This window comes from Astyanax mexicanus, chromosome 11 (genome assembly GCF_023375975.1).
Source record: "Astyanax mexicanus isolate ESR-SI-001 chromosome 11, AstMex3_surface, whole genome shotgun sequence".
Lineage (NCBI taxonomy): Eukaryota > Metazoa > Chordata > Actinopteri > Characiformes > Acestrorhamphidae > Astyanax > Astyanax mexicanus.
Window position 1 is genome coordinate 16,130,810 of NC_064418.1, and position 20,379 is coordinate 16,151,188.

General features: G+C 37.8%; 1 protein-coding gene across 1 annotated transcript in view; it reads left to right on the forward strand.

Annotated features, from left to right (window-relative positions):
• Positions 1-19,243, forward strand: part of tmem163a (transmembrane protein 163a) — a 98,212-nt gene extending 78,969 nt beyond the window's left edge. Inside the window, exons 5-8 of the mRNA XM_049484748.1 lie at positions 788-884; positions 13,036-13,147; positions 16,640-16,781; positions 17,977-19,243. Of these exons, the coding sequence (XP_049340705.1) occupies positions 788-884; positions 13,036-13,147; positions 16,640-16,781; positions 17,977-18,037 (412 nt within the window). The 3' untranslated portion in view covers positions 18,038-19,243. The remainder of the gene's footprint in view (positions 1-787; positions 885-13,035; positions 13,148-16,639; positions 16,782-17,976) is intronic.
• The last annotated feature ends 1,136 nt before the right edge of the window (positions 19,244-20,379 follow it).

A 20,379-nucleotide genomic window follows, 5' to 3' on the forward strand; every position in this document is an offset into this window, starting at 1 on the left:
GCCTTGGTTATTTTCTGTCAATGAAGCACCTGTGTTCTCCATTGCCAAGATAGCAATATGCCAGAAATTTACCGTTCCACAACGTGCAGGCTGTAAGATAGGGTCCTATGGGTGCTATTCAATATTTTCAGATGTTTATAGGAACAGATATCTATTGTGAGCAGTTTCTGTCGACTTTTTATTGTTTATATTGAAATTGAAATGATTAGTTATATTGATTATCTAATATTGTGTCAGTCCATATTATTTTGTTTCTAAACTGAAAGCAGAAGCATTTCTAAGTGGAGAAGGGATAAAATATTGTGTTTAATGGTACCAGTGTGCTGGAACAACCATTCCTGCTAAGCCTAAAATACTAATTCTAAAAACTGGGGTGTTGGGTCTCTTTGAGGGAATTCTTCTGGCCATGTCACACGTCTTTACGTACTTACCTCACACGTACAGCCTCTAAAATAGGATCCGGCTCAGTTTAACTGAACATGAGTGGCTGGTGGAGCAATGGAGACTTCAGAGGGGAAACTCAGAGCTTAGTAACTCATTTACCCACAGTAAAACACAAGAAACAAAGAATTGAAGTTTCTGACCAAACATAACCTGGAATCAGATTCATCCGCTCTGAAAGGATGATTCGGACATGCTCAGTGCAAGCTGATATCAGCTTTAACCAAAATGTAGAAATATGCTGTGATAACAATTTTGGCCAAATACATCTACAATAGTAGCAAAAACACAACATAAGCTGTCTAGTATTCTAAAGGTGTTCTTCTGTTTTTGTCTGCATCCCCAGAGCCTGTGTGATACTGGGGGTGGTGTTTCTCCTGTCATCACTGTGTATTCTGGGGAAAGCCATCCATGACCTTGCCACCAATCTCCTGCCTGAAGTGGTAAGTGCGTTTCACTGTGAATGTGTGAGCTGCATTTCTGTGCTGTGCCAGATCCATTGAATTTTACACGCATGCTGAATAAAAATGTGATGCTAGTTCTCAGCCCTTGATCTGTAAATGATAAATGAAGAGCTTTGACTATGGAATGGACTCTTTACACATCTGGAAAACCACTGTCAATGCTGAACAGTATACAAACGTTTTAGTAGAGGGAACAACATACTGTATTTCTCTTAAGGAAGGCTTTGCATATTTCAGCAAGACAATACTAAACCACATACTGCATCCATCAAAATAAAATTGCTTTTCTGAAGATGAGTCTGGATGCTGAACTGGTTTGCTTGAAGTTGAGAGCTTTTACTAACAGAAAATATACAGCAAAGAAGAGCCAGGACTTTTAAGTAGATACATTTATCCATCAAACTTGATCTAAAAGTTCTTTATCGAAGCTTTTTCACACTAATAAAAATTGTGCTTTATAGAACATAATTAATGATTCGGATATTGAACAAACAAGACTGGTCCAAACACCGTGTTCCAATCCACAGTTTGCAATGTAACATCAACAATAGACATATTACCAGTCCAGATCCAAGTTCCACCTTTTACGCATGCAGCACCTTCATCCTTTGACTAAAACATTGTTTATTTGGAGATATTTTAGTGTAAAAATACTGAAGACCAAGACAGTTACTTGTACTGTGAGTAAATTCAGCATGCTGAGGGCTGGAGGTAGGGCTCCATCTAAAAATTCATCAGTTTTACCAGTTTCATCAGTTTAATCAGTTTAATCAACACCTGCAGATGTTTTCTGTGAGAGAGTACCAGGATAGCATGCTTACAAAGCTGTAACTGAGCAAGCTAGTGGCATTAGTGGATGTTTTGAAAAATAATTATTTGTAAAATATTGTTTATCTGGAAATATTTTAGTCTGGAAACACAGGAAATCATCACAGTGCACTAACTTATGGAGGTACAGCTGTCATATAATTAATCTGTTTAATCAGCACCTGCAGAGACTTCACCTGAGAGTACCAGAAGTTCATTCTAGACAGTAAATAGGCCTTCCAGAGACTTTAGCAGAAAACCCAATGACCAACAGACTTACAGAGACTTAGCTTACCATTATACTCAATGACCAGTAACTGTCTTCTTTGTAAAAGTATAGATTTCACAGCCTGTTGGTGCATCTGCATCACAGATAAAATCTGTTATAATAAATTATAATTTGGGAATCCATTTAAATTCAGTGTTTTATGTCTTTTTTATATTTTTTATCTTCTAATAACATGTGCTGTGTGCTCTATTTTATCCTCATGATGTGACCTTAAGCTCAACACCAACAATAAGAGTTATAATATTACCAAAAATAATAATGTCAAATAAGTAAAATAAACAAACATATTAATATTAAGATCAAGAGTTATTGTATTGGAATCTGACTGGAACTCAAAAAATTGGTCCACCTGTACTCCTTAACCCTCCTGTTCTGGGTCAAATTGACCCCTTTTTTAAAGTTAGAAGTATTTTTTCAGTATAAAACCTCTATGCTTGCCTTAATTAGTGACATCAACATATAATATGAAAATGGTTCATCTCACATGTTTGCAACTACCCTCTGCAAAAAATAAACTAAAACTAAATTATAATGTCATGTTTCAATGTTATGTAAAACAATTGTGTTTTATATGTCGGTCTTTCAAAAGTAATAAAGTAGTGAAACATTTAAAAGATGTTAAACATGTATTTGTTTTATGAAAAACGAGTGAATTTTTCTAAATGAACCAGTTAGCGGTAAGGAACACCATTGCACTAAATATTGATAAAATAATTAGTAATGGAGTTAGTAATGAAATATTCACACTGCTTGTTAGGATTTTTTGCTTTTAGTCATCTTTTTGATAATTAAACATGCACTGGGTAAAACTGATCCAGAAACACCATTTCTGTTTCTTATAAATGAACATAACGGGAGGGTTAATGGAACCAGTGCACAAAGTAGCCTTTGTAGCCCTTTTATATTTGTTTTTTATTCATAAACTTTTGTTAAACTTGCTTCCATACTTGAGCTGTATTTTACTATGAAAATCTTATAAAACAGTTTAGAAACTAAGTAAACATTGTTCTTCCAGTCCAGCAGGAAAATAAACTAGATGGAGTAAATCATTTGTCTTCTCCTGGTAACCCTGGGTAACCATTAGTTTGCGGCGCTCTGTAATTGCCACCAGCCAAACCACACATCAGTTGATCAGGCTGGCGTTGCTGCAGTAGGCTAGGCAACCGAGTACCAGCTGCTGTTTTTCTGTTTGTTTGTTTTTAACTTTCCTGCCCTGAAGTCATTCAATTAGAGACCACAACAAAGCTTCAGGCGTCTGATTCAGACCTCACCCTCTTATAGTTCATATAGGAGAGAAACAAAGAAGCAGAAAACACTGAGAAGAGAGAGAGAGAGAGAGAGAGAGAGAGAGAGAGAGAAACAAAAACTTAATAGACCACAAAAGTCGAGCATTATTCTGTAGTTCTCATTATGTTCATAATTGGTCTAAAAGCCCTTTGGCATCAAGAGTTTTGTACAGAAACTTTATGGAGGCTTCAATTTTTGAGTCTGTTCATGTTCCTCAAAGAGGAGAACTTTAAGTTTCTTCAATAACGTGAGATATATAAAAAAAATGAACAAGATAAAAAGAGAGCAGGTGGCAGACAACAAAAAAGAGAAAAGGTTCAAAACGAGATTTTTTATTTTTTTTTAAACATGACGCATGACTCAACTTAAAAATCGCATCCAAAGGCCTTAATATTAATTCTATACCATCAGTTTTATTTTTTTTCCTGTTTAATTGAATGCAATAGTATTCTTCAGTGGGGTAGGTAGAAAATATTATGAATATAATTTCAAAAAAGGACACTATTGAAACACTCTATTTTAATTATCTATAGGCAAGCCACCAACCGTGCACCGTTTTACTTGATTTAGGGCGTTTCAGTGTGTCTTGTGCAGCTCGAAACACGCAAAAGGCGTAAAATATTCTAACTCTCTTAATTAATCATGGGTGTGTTTTGAGCGCAACGTGCAATAAACCAATCAGCATGTCACTTTCCATTCCATTTAAGAGCCAGGTGTGCACTGACTTTGGCAGATTGGTACTTTAATGGTGCAGGGCTTCTGCCCTTCTCAGCAGAAAAATCTGACCTGCTCGTTTGAGCTGTAAAGGTGCGCGAGCAGCTCATTTACAGGAACATAGAGACAATTCCTTGTTTTAGTTAAAGTTGTATTTTGTAGATGTGGATTTAATTTCCCTGAGGGAACCTCCCAAAGGGATCAATAAAGATAAAACAACCAATAAAAGTTTTGGATTCAAAACCCCTTATTTTTCATGCATGTTGCGTGTGAAAGAAACTACGAGGTTCGAGGCTAGTGAGCAGCATGATGCACTCACATCCATGTTATCTTATTTTGTATTCTGTTTATTGTTGACAAGTGGGGTGTTGCCAAGATAGCAATGAACGTCTGACTGTTGACATCTGTCAAGGTTGTATTCAGTCAGTGATGCACCTGTGTTTTGTGTTGTCAAGATAGCAATACACCAGAAATGTACCTGAACACACTTTACTTCCAGACTACACCACCCATCAACGTAGATACTGTATATTCGCACACAATGATGTAGGCAGAAGACGTGAACGTAGACTGGGTTGACTGGGTGTAAGATAGAAATGAGCATTGAGGAGAGTGAGAATGAGTGACAGAGGGAGAAAGAGAAGCCAGTTGCAGTCACGTTTGGAGCCACTGCCCTGATTTAGGTCAGCCTGTTTAGACGTTCAGCAGCATTGGGATGTTTTTCCTGCTGCATTTGGTTCATCCAAAAAAAAAAAAAATCTAAAGCTAAATATAGTACAGATATTTTCTTCTTTTTTTTTTAACTTCTCCGACTCAGGAACACATCTAGGCCTCGTACATATTTCTTCCCAGCCCCTTCATCTCCTCAGCCTATGAAATGCTAATGAGGCCTTCTTCTTTTTTACAACATTGATGGGTTTCCTTGTCAACGGGACTTTGCTAAGCCCACCTGAGTACCACAGCGCCATCTTCACCTTTTCATTACATTACATTACATTTGGCAGAAGCTTTTGTCCAAAGCGACTTACAATAGTGAAGTACAGAAATAATAGAAGTTAAAGGTAAAAACATCTTTAGATAGGGCTTAAAGGAGGTCGAAGGGAAATAAGGGATAGAGGAGTGAAGGAGGGGAAGAAGGAAATGAGGTTAGAAGTAGTTAGTGTGTTAGAGGTGTTAAGAGAGTAAGTGCTCTTCGAAGAGTTGTGTCTTCAGGAGTTTCTTAAAGATAGCGAGAGATTCTCCTGATCTGGTAGTGGAAGGTAGTTTGTTCCACCATTGGGGAACTCTGTATGAGAACAGTCTGGATTGCTTTGTGTGAATGTTTGTTTGGTAAAGCGAGGCGACGTTCATTGGAGGAGCGCAGCGGCCGGGAGGTAGCATAAGTCTTTAGGAGTGATCAGTGCAGGTAGGAAGGAGCTGTTCTGTCATCACCTTGTAGGCGATTCTAAGAGCTTTGAATTTGATACAAGCATCAACTGGTAGCCAATGAAGCTCAATGAGCAGCGGGGTGACATGTGCTCGTTTTGGCTGGTTGAAGACCAGAGGTGCTGCTGCATTCTGGACAACTTCAATACAAATTCCCATCATTCATATTTAGTCCTAAAATAATGGACTCATTTCTTTGTGTTGGAGTGTAGGTGGTGTTTCCATTATTCTGGTCCAGTGTAACATTTCCATTGACCACAGGTTACAGTAACAGTAAAAGGGTTTACCTGCCTAATACACTAATAGTCTAATCTTCATGTCACCAAAAAACAGTCCAACAGATCCATGAGTCTTGTTAAGGGATACTGTGGTATCTGGCATTAAGCAGCAGATCCTTTTAGAACTTTTGTTAGTTTTGAGGTGGATCTACTGCAGTCTGGGGAAAATCCAGTGCATCCTACTGATCATTCACGTGACTTTTAAAATCAGATGACCAGTACAGCATATCCATTAGAATGGACATTTTAAATGATCTGCAGCAGAGTGTGCAAATCGAGAAGCCACTCCCATTGCTGTCATTTAATCCAGTCAGCCATCCCCAAGTTAAAATATTTCTGTCCAAATACAGGCTATGAATTAATTACAAATGCATTTCTGTACTGTTTTCTTGTAAACCTCATATGAACATCATGCTGCCATCAGCAGCCAGAGTCTGAGAGAGCACAATTGATCATACTCTCCCTGGATGGGTAGATGGCGCTCTCTCAGAACACATAAGGAAATCATGTAGTAACTTAAAAGTGTTAAACAAGCATTTAGGTGCTCTTATCTGGGGTGCTTTTAACTTGCGGTTTCTGAGGCTGTTAACTTTTTACCTTCTATCCATCTATCTATCTATCTATCTATCTATCTATCTATCTATCTATCTATCTATCTATCTATCTATCTATCTATCTATCTATCTATCTATCTCTGATTAACTTATCCTCCTAAAGAGAGGAAATTCTTGCTCCTCATTTTCTAGGGCAGTCCTGATGAGAGCCAGTTTCATCATAACGTTTTTGATGGTCCTTGCGATGGTCCTTTTCTTTACTTAGTTGAGTAGTTCTTGCTATAATATAGATTAGCACATTCCTTAATTGGGTCTATTCACTGTATACCAACTCTACCCCTTTACAACAAAAACTGATGCTCTCAAACACATTATTCAAGAAATTCAAGTAATTAACTCTTAACAAGTTGAGCTCACCTGCTAAGTGAAAGCTTTTCCAGGTGACTCTACCTCATAAGGTTAAGATGCTTACTTTGAAGAATCTAGAATATAAAACATTACGTATTATCAGTCAGTATTTATCTACAATGCAGAACTGGTACTGTACACAATATAAGATTAGATTGGCATTTCCCAACAGATAATCAACATCCATCCAACACTAAATGATACTGAGTCGTAAAAATGAAAGATGTTTTATATTTAGGATTGTATTTTAGACTCCACACACTGCAGGATCATTTTAATCTTCCTCATATCTGCCCTGATTATTCTGTAGTGTGGCTCAGGCATTATTTTTATGCTGTTTGGAAAGATGCAGATTCCGCAGCGTCCGCTCATTCTGATGCGGATCACGTTTTTTCTGCTGCAGCTTGATTCCTTTTTATATTTTTTCACTGCACACCCCTGTAGATTGAGGTCCCGCCACTCAACATGTGCCACTTTCCATAAGACACCCAATCAATCAACAGCAGCGCAGAACGAGAAGAGCAAAACCAAAAATTACAATAGGTGTGTACGTCTGAATTGAGGTCAGGCCGCTGCTTTGAGGAGCTCCAATCGATCTGCTGTCTAGTAGCATTCATTAAATGGCAGGTTTAGCTGCTCCAGTGAGAGGTGAGGTGAGAAGCACATCTGGCGTTGCGGGGCTGTGTCCAGCTTAACAGAATTAGCTGTCCGAACCAGTAACTCCAGTCAGGCAGGCTGTGAGGAAAGACCCGGACTCGGGAAGCACCACAACCAGCCTGTCCTGATTAAAAATGTAGGAGAAGTGAGATTGGTTTCTCAGCTGTTGTGTAGGAGGGAGGGAGACACACTGGTTGGAAACTGAGAGAGAAAGAGAGAGAGAAAGGAAGAAAGGAGTGAAAACAGCTCTGTTTCCTTCATCACAGCCTGATCTCGGAATAGACGCTGACGTTTCTGCCCGATTAAAAGTCTCAGTGTGGTTATCGAGAGGATGAAGTAGAACAGGACGCTGTTTCTACTTCATCCGATACTTCGTACGGTTTATGTACAGTGGGCGTTTTTTTTAGTTCAAATGGCTCTAGAGTTCACAGTGTTTTAGCTAGACTGGCTAAATCGGCATATTGAAACTATTTTACTGTATGAATCATAAAAATATTGTATCCCCATAAGAATAAATGGGGGGTCCAACATTCCGTCCCATACACTAGCTGAATCCATGCATGGCAGGCCTTTTCTGTGTCGCTCCTCAGTACTGTCTGTGTATGGAGAAGCTTATAGGCCAGGGGTTTTTAATTAGAATTCAGTACGGTCCAGTTAAAGAAAATGTTGTCAGTCCAAGGTCCGGACCGTTGCCAATGTTGCCAATTCAGTGCTATATCCTATATATATATATATATATATAAACAGGGCTTTAGCACCACACACACCACAGGCTGAACTACAGAATGAGAAAACGGAGGAGAGGCTAATTACAGCTTTTTCAGGATTTTTTGTGCTTTAAGATACCCCTTTGTAAGATTACAGAGACGGAGGACCAGCTGGTTCTGAACTGGATGTTTTAGCAGGGTTCACTGGCCGATAAAAGAAGAACAGCGTCTCGTTCAAACACAGCACTGAACTACAACTCTGTACATTCTTGCTGGTGGCGGATAAACTGCTTGCTCTTTCAGGCGACACGCCCCAAAGCGGCAAGAGAAAAGCGATTGGGAGCGATGCCACGTCGCAGTGTGAACAAGAAAAGTTACGCTGCTTTAAATGAACACCTTAAAATAAAATCCTTCTCAGTAGTTTATCGGTTTGGGTCTGCATTGGACCACGTCTGGGTCCAGATCTGGACCGCGGTCCGCCTATTAGTGACCCCTGTTATAGACCAACCAGCTTATGTTCTGCTATTTACCCTAATTTCTTTTTTTTTTCTTTCTCTTTTTCTATACTTGTCTCTCTCTCTCTCTCTCTGTCTCTCTATCTCCCTCTTTCTCTACTGTCAATGTCTCTATTTCTTTCACTCTCTCTACTCGTCTCTTTCTACTTGTCTCTATTTAGTTCTATTTCTCTCTCTCTACTTATCACTCTCTCTTTCCATTTCTCTCTACTTGTCTCTCTTTTTCTTCATACTTCTCTCTCTATTTGTCTTTTTCTCTGTACTTGTATTTCCCCTTTCTCTCTCCATTTCTCTCCCTCTACTTCTCTCTTTCTTTCTCACTACTTCTCTGTATTTCTCTCTCTACTTTGCACTCTCTTTCTGTTTCACTTTCTTCACTTCTCACAGTTTCTCTTTTTTTCTATGTACTGGTCTCTCTCATTATTCCAACGCCTCTATATTTCTTTTTGTCTGCATGTCTCCATCTCTTCACTTCTTTCTTTCTCTCTCCCTCTCAACTTGTCGCTCGGTCTCAATTTTTCTCTCTCCACTTTCTCTTTCTTCTTGTCTCTCTTTCCATTTCTCTTTATACTTTTCTCTCTTTTTTGTATATTTATCTACCTCTCCCTCTCTACCTCTCTTTCTTTCTCTCTCTACTTCTATCTTTCTTTTTCTCTTTATTTCTCTCTCTCTTTTTCTCTACTTCTCTTTATTTCCCTATCTCTTGTTTTCTCAGTTTTTTTCTCTACTTCTCTGTCTCTATGTATCTCTTTTTCTCTCTAGAGCTGTCTTTCTCTCTGTCATTGTACTGTTTAGCTAAATGTTTTGTAACCATTATGTTCACTATTTCTGAATTTAAGGTAACAGTGGAATTAAAATAGCACTTGATTTATATTTTAGAACTTTTACAGGTTTCTTGCTGTTTATAAACCTTTTTAAATGTAATTGGGGAACTTTTTTAAGCCGACTTAAAGCTGCACTCCCCTGTCACTAGTAATGCTCCAACACCAGGAGAGTGCAAACTAGCACATGCCTCCTTCGATACATGTGAAGTCAGACACCGCCTCTTTTCAAACTGCTGCTGATGCAGCATTTCCGAGTAGCATCACAGTGCACTCGGAGGAAAGCGCAGCGTCTCGTTTCCAATACATCAGCTCACAGAAGCCTGTGCTCACTGACATCACCTGACATCTGACACCTTAGGTGAGAGAAAGAGATTGTTCCCAACAGGCTCCCAATACCTTTTCTAATACTAATATTTTTACAACATTAACAAGCTCAAAGTAGCTCCACACTTCATTGGTAGAATTTCAAAGGTCCTGACATTTAAAAATGATGCACAGGGTGATCGATATGTCAAGTACAAATGAATAGGTAGGATACAGGAGCAGAATGCAAAATTAATAACCCTCATATTCTGCCATCCTTGTAATATTTAGCCAACTCCTGTTGCACCAACTCCAGTTTAAAATTAATTAGAGTATTCATGTGACTTATTAGGTCTAGTTTTGTTCATGCTCAGCAGTCGTGAACTTCTCAAGGTACTCAAAACAATAGGGGTGTGACGAGATCTCGTGGCACGAGATTAAAACGTGACGATATTTCTCGTCAAGCTTAAGCCTGTCTCACGGGTTTAGTGTGGATTTTTTAAGAGGGATCTGGCAACACAGTAACGATAGCAGCGAGTGTGGTGGCTGAGCAGTGAGAGCAGCTCTCAGCAGAAGAGGAAAATTCGGGCATTTGCATAGAAGATGCTTCTTCTACTTTTAAGTTGTATGTCTGGTTGCATTTTGGCTCCAGTGGAAACAATAAGCGGTAACAGAGTGACCAACAAGACACAAACCATATATAAATACTGTAAGTAAATCCTACATGTGACTGTTTCATAGGCAGTTGTACTAATCCCTTAGCTCTGTACTGTAATTTTAAAAAAATATTCTGTCTCTGTGTGTACTTCAAGCATAGTCTTAATATGACTGGTTATGGTTATGCATAGTTAAATTACAAGAGATTTAGGAGAAAAAAACACAAACCATAGTTCTAATATAACTGGTTGTGGTTTGCACTTATTGTTTGCACTATATAAGACCTAGAAAAGTTTTATTTTTATTTTTTATTTTTATTCTTATTTCTATTTCTTATAGAATCAGTGTGTGAGAGAAACCAGTCTGTTAAGTTTGCGTTATATGATTTTGTCAAATAAAACTCTAGTTTTTTTAGCCATTTTTCATTTTTGACGTGTCTCATCTCACCCCTACAAAACAATATTTTTAAATAAAATATTGGTGTACTTTCAAGTTCAAGTCTCGTTTTAAATGTCAGGGCTTTCAAAATTCTACTAATGAAGTCTGGAGCTACTTTGAGCTGGTTAATGGTGTAAAAATAGTGATTTCTTTGCAACACTATGCCCCTATCACTAGAGTTGTAAGTCTGTTGGGAGCGTCAGCTAAAAGTGTGGTATTTCAGAATGCAGAGGGGGAATGGAGGTGGAATATTCGACAAACATTCATACTCGTTATCATGTTTCACTACAACCCAAGTCCATTTAACGCTGTATTTCTCCTTAAAGCACTAATGAAGCCTTGCTCACGCTCTGTTAGGAGGACACCTCTGAGCATGCTCTGAGTGAAATGTCAGGCATATCTTCAGTACCGGTGGATTAATCAGTATGCAGTGAACACAGAGCGCTTTTATTTGCTGAAAGTTCAGCAGGAACGATACTGCAGTGTTGATGAGGGAGCTGCAGCAGAGGCACTATCCTGCTATCCTGAAGGCAGAGGGAGACGGGGCGGTGGGGGCAGGGGGAGGGCGGTGAGCGATGATTATCCATTGCATCAGAAATCACAGCAACTGACCAAGCAGTCATGTGGTTTATTTCAGTATTTGGTCTGTTTAACTCAGTACAGATCAGTGTTGCGTAATGCTGTGCTGTAGGGAATGATTCAGTTATTCACAGTTATGATAAATGATTCTTGCTGAAATAAGCCATTGTAAATGTAAAAAGGGGGGGTGGAAAAATATCAATCATGATATTATATATTAAAAAAAAAGAAAAAAAAAACATTATATAAAACCGTTTTATACTGTGACCATGATTAAATAAATATGATCAAATAAATTGGTTTGTGTTTGCTTGGGTTGGGATTGGTGTGTTTTGGTTTAGTCTAATGTGGTTTGGTTTGGTTTAGTTTGATTTAATTTTGTGTGATTTGGTTTAGTTTGTTTTTGTTTGGTGTAGTTTGGTCTGATATGGTTTAATTTGGTGTAGTTTGTTATGGTTTAGTTAAGTTTGGTTTGGTGTGGTTTGGTTTAGTCTGGTTTAGTTTGGCGTGGTTTTGTCTAATATGGTTTAGTTTGGTGTGGTTTGGTGTAGTTTGTTATGGTTTAGTTAAGTTTGGTTTGGTGTGGTTTGGTTTAGTCTGGTTTAGTTTGGTGTAGTTTGGTTTGGTTTAGTTTGGTTTGGGTAAGTTTGGTTTAGTTTGGTGTGGTTTGGTTTGGTTTAGTTTGGTGTGGTTTGGTTTGGTTTAGTTTGGTGTGGTTTGGTTTGGTTTAGTTTGAATTAGTTTGGTGTGGTGTGGTTTAGTTTGGTTTGGTTTGGTTTGGTGTGGTTTAGTTTGGTGTGGTTTACTTTGGTTTAGTTTAGTTTGGATTAGTGTGGTTTAGTTTGGTGTGATGTGGTTTAGTTTGGTTTGGTTTAGTTTAGTTTGGTTTGGTTTGGTTTGGTTTAGTTTGGTGTGGTGTGGTGTGGTTTACTTTGGATTGGTTTAGTTTGGATTAGTGAGGTTTAGTTATTTAGTGGTGTGGTTTAGTGTGGTGCATTTTGGTTTAGTTTGGTGTGTTTAGTTTGATATGGTTTGGTTTAGTTTAGTGTGGTTTAGTTTGATTTAGTTTATTAGAGTTTGGTTTGGTCTGCTCTGGCCTTGTTTAGTTTGGTGTGGTTTGGTTTACATGCATAGCTGTGGTAATTATCTGGGTGATACATCAAATTAAACTGCACATGCAGAATACAGTTCAGCTCAAACCATGCAGAGAACTATTTGTGATTGTTTAATTTACACCCGCCCAATCAATTTGCATCAAGGGAGTCTGTTCTCACCGGACTAAAAAAAGTGCAGGTGTGAAAATGTCCTTAATCGCTTGTGTGAAGACCTGATTTATAAAAAAAACTGAAAGCCTTCTTTTCTTCTTCTCAGTTATATTTTAAAGATTTTATTTTAGCGAGTTTAAGGTTTAAGCTTCTTTGTTGCTGGTTCATTGGTTTATTCACAAGGTTCATTAATAATGATGGAGGTTCCAACTCATAACTTATAGGACTTAAATTTTCTGCTGCTAATGTTACTCTTGGTACCATATACCACAGAAGACCTTCAGATATCTTCAGAGGTTTTAATATTATTTTAATTTAACATCAGTGATATGTGATTCTGAAATGAAACGAAGGAAAAAGTATGGTTCCCACTGAGTAAATAAATGTAAGAAGTTCTTTAATTGCTCTTATTTTTTGTCTTAGGATGACTTTCTCTTCAGTGTGTCCATTGTGAGCGGGATCACATGTGTCCTCCTGGCCGTGGCCAAGTTCATGCTGGGAAGGGTGCTGACGAGCAGAGCCCTGATCACTGATGGTAGGAACACACAAACACACACACACACACAAGCTGCTGTAAGCTAACAATGACAGAAAGTACTGCACCCGAGTTTATGAAAAGCATGCATCATCCCTATCCATGTTCTCCTTTTGGCTCAAGTAATCACACAACACACACACACACACACACATCCTGCATCCTTGCTTCAGGACTACAAGCAGACCAAGAACATCCCTCCAATAGGTCCAAACTTTCTTTAATAAACTCATAAATTGCAAAATAAATGTTGTAGTAGAGCAAGCTGATAACCTACTTTAGCTTCTTCTTCCACTGAGGCTGATTCAGGATTCCCTTGGGCCCTTAAAATTTTTAAAATGTCTTAAATTAAAAGGTCTTAATTTGTTTTAAATTTACTGTAAATTTGCTGTAGGTATTACATTTTCAGAAAGTGTGTTTAATGCTGGTGGGAAAACACAGTGGCCCACAATAAACATCTAATCCTGGGAGAGAACTACGGTTAGCAGAGAGCTAGCTAACATACTTACTTTAGCCGTGAGTTAGCTAACATTAACAGGGAGAGAACTAAGTTTAATGGAGAGCATGTTAACATTAGTCTCAAGCTAGCTAACATGCTAACTTTAGCGGTGACTTAGCTAACATTAATGGGGAGAGAACTAAGTTTAACGGAGAGCTAGCTAACATTAGTGTCAAGCTAGCTAACATACTAACTTTAGCGGCAAGTTAGCTAATGTTGCCTGGGAGAGAACTAAGCTTAACAGAGAGCTAGGTAACATTAGTGGCAAGCTAGATAACATACTAACTTTAACGACAAGTTAGCTAATGTTAACGGTAAGGGAACTAAAAAACTAGCGTAGAGCTAGCTAACATACTAACATTAACGGCGAGTTAGCTAACATTAACGGGGAGAAAATTAAGTTTAACGGAGAGCTAGCTAACATTAGTATCAAGCTAGCTAACATACTAACTTTAGTGATGAATTAGATAACATTAACAGAGAGAGAACTAAGTTTAATGGAGAGCACGTTAACATTAGTGTCAAGCTAGCTAACATACTAACTTTAGCGGTGAGTTAGCTAAAATTAGCGGGAAGAGGACTAAGTTTAATGGAGAGCTAGCTAACATTAGTATCAGGCTAGCTAACATACTAACTTTAGCGGTGAGTTAGCTAACATTAACGGGGAGAGAACTAAGTTTAACGGAGAGCTAGCTAACATTAGTGTCAAGCTAGCTAACATAATAACTTTAGCGGCAAGTTAGCTAATGTTGCCTGGGAGAGAACTAAGCTTAACGGAGAGCTAGACAACATTAGCAGCGAGCTAGCCAACATGCTAACATACTAACTGGAAGATTCAAAAACAGTGTGCCACAAAAGTGAGTAGACCCTCACATTTCTGCAGAAATCTTTTCATGAGACGACACTGACAAAATGATACTTTGACACAATGAAAAGTAGTGTGTGTGCAGCTTATATAACATGTAAATTTATTCATCCCTTAAATAACCCAATATACAGCCATTAATGTCTAAACCACCGGCAACAAAAGTTAGTAAAAATTCCTGAATATTTTGTGTGGCCACCATTATTTTCCAGAACTGCCTTAACTCTCCTGGGCATGGAGTTTACCAGAGATTCATTGGTTTCACTGGAATGCTTTTCCACTTCTTCATAATTACGCTACAGAGCTGGCAGATATTCAAGACTTTGAGCTCCGCCACCTTCTGCTTGAGGATGTCATTCATTTTATTTTTATTATTAATTTTTTTCTTTTCAATTTTTGTGTGAAATTATATACATTTTTTTTTCTCTGTCATTCGTGTTCTCCCATAATTCTGGGAGAAAATTATATGGCCATGATTGTATGTGTTGAACCTCAATTTCAGTTTTTTTAAGTTGTAAACTCACAGCTGCATTGGAAATTAGGGTTAGAAAATTAAGATGGATTGATTTGTATAATGTTTAAAAGTAACATCCCTCTCTACACAGTACAATGGCCAGATTCAAATCAATTTAACATTTACAAACATGGATTTAACACTAGAAAATGTACTGAGAACTATTTTTATGGACAGTTTTCAAGCCTCCTTGTAGTCATAAATAAATCTACAGTCTGTTTAATGCAGCATCGCTCTAAGTTTGTCCGTTCTCCTGAAAGACACCGATGAACTTGGTGAATGGGAAGGACAAAGAAAGGAATCTGTGTAGCTGAAAGATTAAAGGCTTTTCAACAAGTGACAGACAGAGCCTCAAAGCCTGTCAGGAGAAAAACTGATTCTCTCGCTGTTTCTGACCTGCTTTGATGTGTGACGTGCATTATCCACGCACAAGAACACCAAGAACACCCTGAGAACACCGAAACACTAAAACCAAGGCCATCACTGCTGCAGACTTAATTAAATATTACGTGATATGAAAAAGAAATCAGAGTACACTGTTTAGTGTCTTTTGTTAATGATAGAAATGAGAGAAATACTGTGAAAAACTTTGGACAAAAGTTTTGTTTTGTATGATTTTTTTACATTGTAAATTTCAATTTAAATCCATCACCCCATCTCCTACCTTTAGCTCTGCAAAACACTGTTTTTAAAATAAACTCCTCCCAGCTGTATCCCAGCTGCCCCACCAACATTCAGATTTTCCTTGTCACTGACCAAACCCATATATTACTATTCTTTTCATTCCTTCATTTCTATTATTATGTGATCAGTTAAAAAAACTTAATTATGGATTGATGAATCACAACTGTTCTGTAAAGTTACTTGATTTAGACATATCTCTTCTCCATCAATGTGTTTTTACTTTTTTATGATTTTTTACACTAAATTTAATATTGAAGACTTTAAAGCTATACAGGAACACGTACAGAATTTTTCAGTAAACAAAAAGTGTTAAACAAACCAGAATATGTTTTATATTTTAGATTCTTCTAAGTACCACATTTAGTCTTGTGGATAGATCGGTACACTCTTGATATTTTAATCTCAGTGTCTTCATGAGGGAGAGTCACCTGAAATAGTTTTTTCAGCATCTTGAAGAAGTTCCTAAAGGTGCTGAACAATAGTTACTGCTTTTACTGCTACTGTCCAAACTTTTGACTGGTACTCTAGGTGTATGATTCAATTGATTATATTAAACAGAACAATGCAATTGCCCATTGGCTACACTGATATTACTAGAAAGTGTGACCATTTATGATATCTATTCAAATAATCATTATTTCATTCTCTTTTATTATACACTTAACTGTGGACTTCACAAAAAGATTAATAATTTTTACTTGTAGAAAGGTCGTGTAGAAAGATTAAAATATAGATTTTACTTTGATTAATAATGCAGTGGTATGTGCAAATTATAGAAAGAATCTTAACATTTCTTCAGAAATCCAGCTAATTCAGAATTCTTCACTTTTAAAAAGCGCATATGCATAAGAGCTATTACTGTCAAAGGTGCCACAGTGCAGAGAGCTAATGATATAACAATTATCCATCAATGTTCATTTGTTTCTGCAGGTTTTAACTCCATGGTTGGAGGCATTATGGGTTTCTCCATCCTCATCAGTGCAGAAGTCTTTCGGCATCACCCTGCTGTCTGGTACCTGGACGGCACGATTGGCGTTCTGATTGGACTCATCATTCTAGCTTATGGAGTAAAGTGAGTGCAAACACTTCAGATCTGCCTCAGATTTAACTCTGAGAAGGGTTGTACAACAGAAATAACAGGGGCTGAGAGAGGAATTCATTTTCGTTTTAGTTTTTGATTATTTTATTTTGAATAATGTCAATTATTAGTATTATGTAGGGGTGAAAAATTATATTGAGATTGTGATATATGTTTTGCTTCGTTCATGACATATGTTATCGATATGTGGCATCAAATATTGATATTTGCACTAAAACATAGACAGTCCCTAAAACTCGTCCCTAGTTACACTTACTTAAGTTACTGCTTCATTACTCCACGTGAAAGCATTAATCAAATTGTTAGGGTACACCTGCAGTAAAGAATATTGGTTGTGAAATTCAGTGAAACCGACACCAATAAATCCATAATTCCTGGTGTTTGCTTATTTAAGAGTGTTTTATCCTCTTCATCGAAGAGAATTGCGATTAATCTTGTGATACACTGAGTATCACAAAATCACAGTATTGGGATTCTTGTTATCATGAGAAACGTATTGTGATAATATCTTATGGTGAGATGCCCTGTGATTCCCATCCTTAATATTAATGTCCTTAATCATTGCATAACCCGTTGTAAGAGGGCTCAATCACTCCTTAAAATTAAAGTAAAAAATTGTGTTTTTGTTGTTTTTAAACAGAAGTGTGTCTCTGATAAGCGAAAAAATGTTGAAACCATAGAAAGTAGATCATTATAGAAATTTTAGAATAAAATTACAGCAGTCTCAGTGTATGTGTGTTCAGCCAGTCAGTCATGGATATTGGGTTGTTTTTTCCAATGTAAAGAGCAGGTTCAGGGGAAAGAATAAGGTGAGGAGATGCCATAAAAAACATAATTAATAGTTTTGAGTAGCTTTATAAATTAGACTACAGCAGAGATATATGAATCGTAATGTAAATCTGTAAAATGAATAATAATGGTGTGTAAAAAGTTTTTAATAAGTCCCCATACCTGCAAAAAAACCCTGCTTTTAAATCCAGAGGAAGAGTAAAGAAGAAAGCACGTCTTGACGGATTAACTATGTGTTAGGTTATTAACTTTGTTTTTGCATTAAGGTCCATCTGTTGGTTATCTGGGCTGTTTTTTGTTCTGTCCAAATGAATGAAAAAAACATGTATAAATATGAACATTATTAAATTATTGTTTCTTTATTGTCTTTTTGCTACAGGTTGTTAGTCGACATGGTGCCACGAGTACGACAGACCAGGAACTATGAGCGTTTTGAGTGAGTGTGGTTACAGAAGAGATACAGCAGAAGAGGGTCAATGTACAGACATGGATAGTGCCATGCTAAAGTGCCCACCAACATCTCCAATATCTACAGCATCTCCAACATCTCCACCATCTCCACCTCCAACAAATCTTTAATTACCTCGAGGCAGACCCAAGTATGAACTGTTCCTGTTGTGATGATATCTAAATCTGATCTGTGGTTAATACTAACCCCTGCCTGAGCTTCATCTGAGCTTCATCTGATCTTCATCTGATATTCTCTTGATCTTCACCTGCTCTTAACTTGATCTTCAGTTGATCTTCACCTGGACATCACCTGGTCTTCACTTAATGTTCACCTGATTTCAATTGATCTTCACCTGATCTTCATCTGGCCTTCTTCTGAGCATAACCTGCTTCACTTGATCCTCACACGATCCTCACAGGATCTTCACATGAGCCTCATCTGATCTCCACCTGTTCTTAACCTCGGTTTCACCTGAGCTTCACATGATCTTCCCCTGATTTGCACCTGAGCCTGATCTTCACCTAGTCCTCACCTGGTTCCCACTAGATCGTTATCTAATCCTCACCTAATATTTACCTAAGCTTCACTTGATTGTCAAAACCTGATTGTCACATGATCCTCAGAGTCAATCTGGCAACCAGTAACACCTATGCTGAAGAAGATGTAAAAAGACATAAAGAAGATGGAAAAGCTGTTAGAAAAACTATATTAAGTCTGGGAGATTTAGTCCAGGCAAAGGAACCACGTTCTCAAGGAACCAGTATGCTATTGAGACATACAGAACTTCTCCATTCAACAATGCCCTTCATGCTCTTCATCCATTATGTTTTCTTAAAAGTTTGAAGTTTTTTTTATTTATTTGCTCCAGATTCTAACTCACATCTGCAGTGTAATGTGATTTTCCATTTGGAAGTCATATGGTGTCCCACTGGGTGTCCCACAGATTCTAACCTCACAGCCCCACCCCCTCACTTCTCCTGTACTCCAGCTAATGAAGCCCTGTCACCCTATATATATAAAACATGTAAAATTGCTATAAATATGTGCTGAGAAAGAAGGTCATGCAGCCAGGCGTTTGTAAAGTTGCCAGAGTAGTTCTCGAGACTGGAAGGTCAATGATTAAGCATGTATAAACTAGGGCTGAACGATTTTGGAAAATAATATAATTGCAATTTTTTATCTATAAATTGTGATTGCGATTAATGTCTTCTCAAGTATTTTTCAACAAACAGAAGCAATAAATCAATTTGTTTAATAATAAACAAATAAATGTCAGATTTATTTAAAGCACAGATAACAATAAAGCAAACAAATCTATGCTTTTCCTTTTCACCATTTGTTTTTTTTTTTAATAGAAAAATAAATATATAAATAGCTTTTCCTTTTCACCATTTTTTTTATAAAATAGATATAAAAAATTAAACTTACTGCTCTCTAGCTAGTAACATCATAAAAAAATAAAGTGCAAAAAACATAAAGAGAATCTGCTTTAACCAACTCGTTATTTTCTGTATTTGAAGATGCAGCACTGGTCGTTGGCATTTTAGCCTTGCAAATACAATACGAGGCTTTGTGATGTTTTTTTTTAGGGCGTTTTCACACCTGTAGTTCGTTTCTCTGGTATGAATCAGTTAATGAGTTTGTTTACTTGGAGCGTTTTCTCGCTCTGTTCGGTCTGGTTTCACATAGGCATAAATGTAAACGCACCAAAATGCTCATCAATAAACCACGCGAGCAGCCTGTGTCCTCTGATTGGTCAGAGCTGTCTGACACGGGAGTACGTTAAATATAAATATACGAAAAAAGTAAATACAGCGAGAAGATTTTGTGTTTCTACGTGCAGCGCAGATTTATACATAATAAACAGAGTCACGCGGCTGTGAGCGGTGAATACAGCGCAGACGGCGCGAGCATGGAGACAGTGTTTGTTCACAGCTGTGGTAATTAACGTTATCCACCTCTTCTAGCTGGTCTCGGTTCGGTTCTTTTGATCCGCACCCGAGTGCGATTACTGTTTTCACACCTGCTCAATCGAACCGCACTAAAGTTACAAACGGACCAGAGTTCGATTTAACCAGACCAAACAGTGCTGGTGTGAAAGTGCGCTGTGTTGACTTCACTTCTCCACCTCCCTGCCTCCTGCTCGGGTTTGCTCCGCTCGTCCTCGGCTTGGCTCGCTCCCAAGTCACGTGACCAGTCAAATCGCAGCCTGTGCGGTTAGAGAATCTCGTTTTAAAATATCGCAAGATAATCGCAAATGCAATTAATCGTTCAGCCCTAGTATAAACCAACTGTATGGATTCAAACCAGCTTAAAAGCAGAGCTGTAGTC